The sequence below is a fragment of the Cloeon dipterum genome, chromosome 4, assembly GCF_949628265.1.
Source record: "Cloeon dipterum chromosome 4, ieCloDipt1.1, whole genome shotgun sequence".
In the NCBI taxonomy this organism is placed as follows: Eukaryota; Metazoa; Arthropoda; class Insecta; order Ephemeroptera; family Baetidae; genus Cloeon; species Cloeon dipterum.
This window is the reverse complement of record NC_088789.1, coordinates 5823316-5833263: the sequence shown is the minus strand read 5'-3', so window position 1 is coordinate 5833263 and position 9948 is coordinate 5823316. Positions and strand designations below refer to the sequence as shown.

General features: G+C 40.7%; 1 protein-coding gene across 1 annotated transcript in view; it reads left to right on the top strand.

The window, feature by feature from the left end:
- Positions 1-6569: 6569 nt before the first annotated feature.
- The window catches only part of LOC135942494 (scavenger receptor class B member 1-like), a 27934-nt gene continuing 24555 nt past the window's right edge, over positions 6570-9948 (top strand). Inside the window, exons 1-2 of the mRNA XM_065488624.1 lie at positions 6570-6701; positions 7919-8182. Of these exons, the coding sequence (XP_065344696.1) occupies positions 7942-8182 (241 nt within the window). The 5' untranslated portion in view covers positions 6570-6701; positions 7919-7941. The remainder of the gene's footprint in view (positions 6702-7918; positions 8183-9948) is intronic.

Below are 9948 nucleotides of genomic sequence, written 5' to 3'. Positions count from 1 at the left end.
CTATGCGCTTAAATTACAATCTTCTGCCATCTACCAAAACTTCTGCAAGTGGTGGCTCTAGCGGTGAACCCCCTCCTATTGCAGATAGAGGCATTTTGGCCGTTCGATGCATTTTTAAGATGGAAAATGCGGAATATTAGTGACACGCACTTTTAAGAGTGAAGGAAGGGGCAGTTATTTGAAGAGAAGCATCAACTTTCTACACGACATCTAACAATCTATAATTTCCCAAACAATTATGCTAATCGCGAATTTGAATTTTCTAATTTTTTGCCGTCCGACCGCAAAACGGTTCTTGTCTACATAGCCAGGTAGGCAGCATTTCTCCAAAACATTTCTCTAGCGCACGCAGACAGACAATCGCAGTACGGCGCGTGCGAATCTCCAATTAAAAAGGCATTAAAGCTGCAGGAAACTGCTTTTGGCTCTGGACCACGCTGCTGCATCTCGCGTCTCGTCTGCCGCAAACTTTCTTCGCGTATTTCAAGGTCCCACTTTCACTGTGTGTGCCTTACATCTCGTTTTACACTATATACACACGTGTTTACATCGAAGGTTTAATAAGCTATTCTAAAAATTGCAGAGAATAAACAGAAAGCGCAATAACTATTAGAATAAGATTCCATTTAAAGATGGGTTTGCAACGATTGTGCATCCTCTGTAGAAATACACGGAATAAATAAAGATCAACTTGTCACTGAGGAAGCTCACTTATTAGCTGGCGGATAATCGCATTTAAAAGAGATTTGCTTGTTAAGGCAGACGAAGGCATACGTGTTGTTTGCGCGATTGAAAAATAGCTTCCGCGCTAGGCTCTTTTATTTTCCGCGTCTTCTAGGAATCGCATATTGGCTGACTAAATTTCCTATTGGGTCGAGATCAATTTTTGCGTCTGGTGTCAACAAAGCAGTAATGAAACGAAACCGGCGGCGGCGGCAGTGCCGGCCGGGTCAAAAATGTTATGAAAATAATTCTTTTCACTCGACACGTCTGTGGCCGCGAGGGCAGTTGACGTGTGTGCGCCAGTTTTGTAACGATCGCATGCGTTTTCAGCGCCAATTAGAGCCAGCAGTGAGGAAATAATCGGCGCAGATTGGCCCGCGGACCGTCCCAATCCATAATAACCCGCCTTTCAGCTATTATTCTCTATTTAATCAACACACCGCACTCGAGTGGAATTAGGCTGGAGAGCATTATTCTAACAGCCGAGCGGTGACTTGCGACTCTTTTGTGTGCGCCCTGTGAATGAAAACAAAAAATGGTGGCCTCTCCTTAAAGCAAACAACTCGAACAAAGTGTGTGCAAATTGTTTTGTTTGAGAAAGATGATCCTAACAAATATATTAATCCCGATGTCAGTCTTAAATTGCGTGCCAATGCCAATCATTCTCAGCTACGTTTTTCTGCTTTTTGTAGTTCATTCAACCAGCTTTTTTCCTTTTTTTTTGCTCACGAAATCCCAGCAGTGCGTCATCTTGGTGCCAATTTTGCGTATTTCTTTGCAAACAAACCGCATCAAGTTGCGGCTGTTTTTTTCCAAGACATTATACTGCACATCCTTCTTTAGTTTAGAACAATAAAACAAGAGCGCATTACTCAATTCGGATTTCCCAGATTGACGGCACTCCATTTTTTCGGTGTGCCGTCAACAGGCACAATGCAAGGGCGATTTAGCTTTTGTAACGAGAAAAGTTTTATACGCAGAAACAATGGCAGAAAAGTGAAACTGAGCGCGTACAGAGAGACACGGAATACATAAATTTAAGCCGGCACTCTCCGCACGTAATTGCCAATTTAAATGTCAAGGTTTTCGTGTGTGACTTAACCAAGCCGAATGCAAAATGCCGCACATGTGTGACTTAGCAAGATTCTCGACGGCGGCTAGTTTTCGTCTGCGCACCACGCCTGTCCATCACCGCAGATAAGCTAAATTCATGTCTCTTATAACGTTATACATTGTCTGCTGTATGACTTTTATTTTCGTGTTCCGGAAAGAATAGCTTTTATGAAGGTTTTAAATTCTATTAATCAAACGAAATTTGTTTATTATCGATTTTAATATTTTTGCTTGTTCAACTAATTAATCCCTTTTTTGTTTTTAAATGTAACGGTGATTAATTTTGGGAGCAACATTGCTTCCCTGGCATGCTAGTGCATTATTTTAATAATTTTTTCGCGCTTCTAACATCAGGAAACTTCTGGTTTAATCGCGTATCACTTCCGCTTTCGAAAAAAGTGTCGCGTGTCATGCAGGATGCATTCGTGTTTTCTCCTCCCGCCAGAGTGCAATTGCGTTTTGATGATAATTGCACTCGTCGCTTATAGTGCAGAAGATAATTTGGCAGACGTCAAACCCACTCGGCCAACTTCCTCGTCTCTGGAATTCAAACGCGCAATCGTTAAAACGCCTTGTTTGAGGGTCTTTCGTTTCCATCCGTCTCAATTAAGCCCACGAAGCGAGTGACTGAAGAAAAAAGAACGAATATAAATAATCGCTTGTTTCAATGTCAAACAGGCATGGGTCCGATTAACGCGTTTCTTTCTTCGCGGAACGACTGCGCGGGAAAAATTGACAAAGCAAACCGCAGCTGCTGATTATCTGCGAGAGGCGAAAATTGTAATTTGTCGATAAATTAAATAAAATTGAGAGTTACTCATGTTTCGTTGAGCAATTCAATTTATATTTCAAAATTATAAGAATACCAAATCTCCTGCGACCTGAAAATGTCCTTTCACCTAAAAAGCGAACCAATCATTAGAATTTCCATCCGAGATGTGAGAGAAATTGCGTCGCAGAATAATAATAAAAAGCCATTCGATCCCTGGAGTCACTTCGCATGTTTTTTTTCACAATGCCATTAGGTGGCTCAATCAGAGCATGCTCAATTAAAGTAGAGGACCTTTGCATTTACATTTGCAAAAGCAGTGCCGGACGGGCATTATTTTATGAGTGATAGCAACACGAAAATAATTAGCTTTATCTTCTTGCATTATCTGATAATTTGGTCATCTTATCACGCAGAATCACCGCACCGTGAAGGATTAATTAAAAAGGCACTTTTACTTTCGTATTCGCGCCGTGGCCGAAAATCGAGAGAGTGTGTGCTGCTGTGTGTTTTCTTCTGCGAGCAGGCAGACTCGACTGACTCGAGTGCTGGTTCTGCTGTCACAGATTATGCAACACGCTCTTAGTCAGAGTCTAGAGGCTCGTCCGGCAATTTTCTCCGCTCACATCATCTCGCACACAAACACACCATTATCTCAATGCAAAAGATCTCATATGCTGATTTTTAGAACTTCAACGCGATTTTTTAATGGTTCCTGGAAACTTCCATCAGGAATGTTAAAGATTTGCTTCGTTTGACGTAAAAGTCGACGATATTTGCTCACTTAATGAGTCCAGTCCGAGCGGGAAAGGTGTTTACAAGCATTTTTACTGCCTGCATGGCTATGAAAAAATAGAGCGGCTCTTTTGAGGGAAGCGTAGTCTCAGGAGGAAAGAGTCCCTATTCATAGTTTCAATCCATTTGGACGAGGCCACGCGCGTTTTTTGATCCCTGACCTAAAATTATGACACCTGACTTACTTCCTGCTCTAACGTAGATAACTATTTAATTGTTCAAGGAAGATATGTCAGTTCGGATGGCTGTGAAAAATGTGTATGAAAATTGTCACCTCGGGGTCAGCGGGTCTCGCGCCGAAACGAGGAAGTTTGCGCATCTCATTTCAATAATTCTGACGCAATGTAACGAGGAAGCTTCAGTTTTTATTATTTAATATTTTGGTTCAACATTATTTCAAGAACAAAATATAATTCTTTTAGTTAGAATGTGCCTCGCAACCCTGAAAATCGGTTTTACTTGCGGATCAAATCGGAGGTAATCTTTTATGCCTTTTATGAGGAAAGAAACGAACATTAACAGAGAGGGCTTCTGTGGTGGGTACGTAACATTTTGACAAAACACTTTCAAAGAAAATAAACAGAATATATGCCCTTTTCATAACATGAATCTCAATCAAAAATTGTTCATATATATTGAACACATATCTCCGATATAATCCATTTTTGTAATAAAGTTTTAAAATTTTACACACGTTTATATTTATTCATCGAAGGTTAACGAACAATTAAAAAGTTCATTTTAAGTTTGATAGATGGCTACGACGGAATTTAGCACACGATTTCGTTTAAGAGAAGGTATTTTGGAGCTATATGTGCGTCACACGAAAATTTCTTCAAACAAATGGCGAGTTTAGGAGGCTGGACCTTGAAAGGAAAGCCGTGCTTATTGCTAATGCGGGCTTATGTCATTCTTGGAGAGCGACAAGGTCTAGCTAGCTATTTCTCGTTGAGACAGGAGTCGGTTCATCCCTTCATTGCCATGAAGCCGAGGCGGCGGCAGCGGCGGGCGCAAAGAAATTGAGTGTTTCCTGCTTTTCGCGCCCGCCACGCAGTGTATTTGACCTAGATTCGGTGACGCGAGATTTCGGTCGGCTGGTCCGCGGCCGAGAGCAATGTGAGCAAAGGCAACAGGTGCCGCGTGTGCTGAGCACGCTGCTGAAATCGAGAGTTCTCGTCCATTCTCAAGACGCACGGCAGCCCAGTCTTGATGATAATCATATGCTAATTCATGAGCCCAATAGAGAGGAGACGACGCGCGTTTATCACTAGTGCTTCTGCTCTTTGAAACACTCCGTGCCTATTTCATCAAAGAAACTCATTTTTTTCAAGCATCAAGGAAGTCTGTTGTTTGTCGAAGACCGTCATTAATTTTTGAATATGGCTATTATTTCTAAAAATATATTTTATAGCAATTTTTGACGAGAATCCTAATTGGGTGGGTTTTTCCGTTTTATTTTGTTGTGGCGTACTAAATTAAAAGAAATTATACCCAGAATGATCGATTTTCTATAAAAAATTAATTTGAAATAAAATAGAACGTAGTGGCTTAATCTCGAACATTTTGCACACGACCAGTGCTTTGGAATGGTTACAAAATTGGATTTTGTTGGCTATAAGAGAGATGAAAAGTAGAAAATAATGCAAGGAAATATTTTTAAACTCAGAATTATGTTTCTTGTGGATCAGCACTGTAGGTAAAGCAGTATATTGATACTTTTTAGTGCATAGACGTTGAAGATTTAGACGATATCTAGTCTTTTTTGTGAAACCAAATTTTGTTTTGATATAAAATAAAATCATCTTTTCATAAAGTCCAAAACCATCTCTAAGTGCCGGAACCATTTCAAAACGTCTACTCACTTGTGAAACCCTCTAAGCATGATATTATTTACACTACATATAGATACATTTTATTATTTTTTTTTTTTTAAATTCACCTTGACTGTAGTTTGGGACTATTATGAAATCTTCTTAAAGGAAGAAAACAGACAATCGCTATTCACAATGTTGCTAATTTTCTCTAATATTTTTTATCGTAAATGAATTAATAAAATGTGTCTGATTAGTAAAGCTTTTGCTGTTGTCAAGACCATTCTAAATAACTAATTTCAAGCATATTTTATTATTATGTTGATCTCGTATATAGTCAAGCGTAGATTTGATAAAGTAATTTGTGCTAAAAATTCTTAAATGAAACAATTGAAATAAGACAATATGTTCGATAGTATTTTTAGTTTTAAATTTGTTAAAAATTAGGTGCCCTAAAAATGCTTTGTTTTTTGTTAGAGAAGACCGCCGTAACGACTCCGTTTGGTCTATTTTTGTACCCGTTTATGCCTTTCGGATTAAAAAACGCAACTGCCACATTTGAATACTGTAAAAAAAACATCTTAACAAAGCCCGAAACAGTCTAGTATATTAGTCAGGGTGCTAGTGTTGAAGGAAGTTAATTTATTTTTTCGTTTCATTCCAGTATGCTTGCTGGACATTTTCAGAAAATTTTCCCCACGTTGTTTTTTGTTGCATTAGTTGTGTTTGCTAGCATATAGATTAATTTAATTTTTTTAATTTTTTTTTAAAAAGTGCTCAACAGTATTTCTTCATGGAAAGTCTACAAGTTTCAACCCTTTAGTCAAGATTATTAAAAAATTGCGAATAATTAATTTTCTCACGTATTAGAAATGCTCAAATTTGAATTCATTGGTGCCTTGCACCACGATGAAATTATTTGCAAATCATTTTCCGTGAATTAAATGAGTGCCTTGAACGATGTTCCATTAGATTACATCACTAGAACTACGAATGTACTTAAGCAAATTGCATCTAATTTCGTTTCTTTGCGTTCCAGTTAGTCCTTGCTGGTGGCGAAACTAGCAGAGATTACAATTATACATGCAGGAAGAGAGTGCTTCGGCGAAAAGAGGAACAAAGCGATTTCGGTGCTCGAGGGCGAAATGGTCCTAGTCGGCGGCCGCCAAACGCAGAGGGGCGGCTGCTTTCTCGTTTCCCCGTCCGTCCCCCGAAAGGTGCGGCGCCGAAGGTTGGTTGGCCGTCGGCCGCGGTGTGCGTTGCACGCGGTTCAAGGCCCGTCGGCCACCCATAGGTGCACCAGACCCCCTCCCCTCTCCACGCGCTGGCCGCCGCCGCCGAGTTCTTCTCTCGCTCAGCCAGGCTCTCTCAGTTTCGCTTCTGCTTTTGCCAGGTTCGGTGCCGCGCCATGATCGACTGACTTACTCCGTCTGCCACACCAACCCTTTGCCCCGCGACTCCATCGGCCGCTTCTCTCCCTTTTTCCATTGGTAAGTAAGCAGGTCCCATCAGCCTGTAACTGTCATAAATAATTTTCAAATTTATTTAAAACAAAGGGCAAAATATTTACTTCATGATGAAACTGTAAAATCAAAAATTTAACTGGACATTCTTTAATTTTGTGAATGATTGAAACATTTATTAATAAAAAAGTGTACAGCAGATAAAACAAATAAGGTTAATGTTATTATCAAAGTTCAATTCTCGATTTTGTTTTGGCATAATTTTGTTCTTGTCACAGTTTTTATTTTTTGAAGAAAATATTTCGATATTTCAAAAAATTGAGTGATATATTAAATTTGATTAAATTTTTCTGACCTTTTTGAATGAGAAAAAATGACTCTATTTATGCGCTGCGCGATTTATAGTTCGACTGACTGAGTGGCCCTTTTAAAAAGCGGCAAGTGCGCGGGATTTAAGTTGTTGCCAAACAAAGTACCGCGAGCGTGTATGTATGCGCTCAAAGAGGTGCACGATCACCATGAACTCTTTCTACCAAACAGCTGGTTTCGCCGAGCAGTCGCGGCACCAAACACTCTTGCTTTCAAAATACCACGCTCGGCAAGCCGTACACTTACTTTTGTTAATAATCACATGTGCCAGTTCTCCTAAACACCTCAAATTCGATGCTAAAATATTCCTCAATTAAATCTGGTTTGCCCTTCCTCAGAAATGATGCTGAGTGCTATTAAAACTCAAAATGGGCATATTTTGAGAAAGCATTTATGAAAAGTAAACAAAAACACATTTTTAATTCTAAAATGAATATTCACTATTTTTATTTGAGATGAATTCGTCTATTTACTTGAACCATATGCGCTTTAAAATAAGAATAGCGAGAGTGAAATGACTGTTTTTATTGTTGTTATGTAAAAGAGCTAGATGTAAAACTTTCAATACAAATAATATGATTAATTTAAATCTAAATTTAAATTAATGAATTATTTATTGAACAAAATATGCGTGCAAACACTAAATTGATCAATTTTTACATATTTTTGCTGCTTCTCTCAAAGTCAATTTTCTTGCTGTACGCTTTTGAATATGATATTTTTCACAAGTCTCGCAACAGAAATTACATCTACAATCGTTATTAGGTTCATAATAAACCTAAATTTTAAGGGGTCTAAACATTGTTGCTTTTCCAAATAAAAATATCAAAACTATGAAGTTTGTTTTTGACATATAAGGACTCGTGATTTTGCAGGTGTGCGCGATGAGAGCAGTCAGATGACGACCAAGGTGCCGATCGACGAGGAGGATGGCCTCCTGCCCATGCGTGCTGCCCCGGTTTGCGTTATGGTCGGCGGCGCCGGCACCCGTCTCCTGGCCCCCGAAGAGGGTGAGGACGTCAGCATCGAGTCCAGTCTGGACTCCAGCTTGGAGTCCACGACCATCACGTCGTCGCCGGCGCCCTCGCTCCGCTCGGCGGGCTCCCTCGACAAAGGACCGCACAAGGGATTCTCCAAATGTGAGTGTTTTTCTCCCCATGAGCAGCACTTTGCGAACTACGAGTGAGAGATCCTCAACTCGAGTGTGTGGTGGCGCATTACGCATGTACACGAAACGCTGGCTGGTTGTGAAACGCTGGCCGGCCAGTTGGGAAACGCCGCCGTCACCGCGGCTGCTGTGCCATTTTTTACGCGCGCCCGATGCTTTTTCGGCCAGTTTTCTCTATACCCGGCTTCTGGGAATCGGTGTCCCCGGGTGTTTTGCATAATTAATCCGGCGCGTCTTGTGTTTGATTCCTGCCACTCAAATTCTTGATGGCGATGCACGCCACTTGTTTTTATTTTGGAAAATCAACAAAGAGGTAAACAATTTCAACCGGGATGAATTCGAAAGTAAGGTCAAACTGCTCGAAATCGGACCTTGTTGAGCGTGTTTGTTTTCTTGCTGGATGGTAGAAAACATCTTGGAAAGATTAGCAAATGCATCCTGCCGAAAATCGTCCGTCGCTAAATATTTGCCGTTATCAATTCAAATATTTGCGGGTGCGAAAAGTACATACACCTTAAATAGTTTCCAACAGACTTCCTCCGTGCGGTTGCACAAACATCAGACAAACAAAAAAATCACGACTGAGTGAGACACGGCCACGTACGGTCGGAAAATTAAGACCGAAGGATGATTGGTACGAAGAAGAACCATCAATCTGCGTGCGTACAAAATAAAAAGTAAAACCTGACTAGCAACCACTGTTAGGAAATCCCAAAGCGATCATCGGACGGTCTTGTTTTGCTTGTACTTGAGCGTGACGAAAGAAAGAAGCAAGTTCAAGCACCGCTGCCTGAACTCGAATTCGAAAAATGCAGATCGAAAGAGGCTCATGACCTGCGTGCATAACGACAACTCGCCAGGTCGGTTTTCTTAGGCAATCCTCTGACGTGGGAATCCATTTTTTGTCGCTCAGGTTTCGAGAAACAGGAGGAGAGAAAATATAAGTGACCCTCGTCAGGCCGCGTTGGCTGAATTTCCGCATTCCTGGCAGCCCCCGAGGGCGAGGATCGGCGATTTTGGCGGGATCGCTGTTGCTTTCAGTATCGAAATCATGGGAGAACGCACAGGCTGCCCTGAGGAGCGCCTCTACTTCCTTTTTACTGCTGCTCTCTCGCGCGTTTATTGCATTGATTTGGGTTTGGATCAAGGTTGCAGCACTAAGCGCGCGCGCGCTGACGACCAGTTGGGCAATTTAAACCGCTCTCGAATGGCCACCAATTTTCGCCAGAAATTAATTTTTATCCATTTTTAAAAGTCTGCTGCGCGATCAAATTAAATTCCTACTTTGTATTTTAAAAGATTGAAAGAGAAAAGCTGCTCGACACAGTTTTTATTTTTTCCAGCGATGAACTTTCCAAGCGTGAAGAACACTATTAACACCGCGTTGCATAACACTAATATCCTAAGCTCAAGTTCAATCGTAATTACGGTCATTGACGAGAGTGAGAATTAATAATGCAAGTATGTGCGCTAGACTGCAATATACCTGTAAATACCCGCGTGGCGGTCGGTGACGGATAATTGTTGACTTATTCTTTTCCCTGTCGTGCAGCACCTAGCAGCAAAAAACTAGTATGGAAAGTGAAATGATTCCATAAATCTGAACGAATCGAATGCGAGCCGCAGCACACACACACATCGACTCTTTTTAAAAAAATGCCAAGGTCTTGTGGCAAGAGCAAGAAAAATTCTAATTAACATTGAAACAACTGTAGTAGTAAAACGAGTAAATCTTAC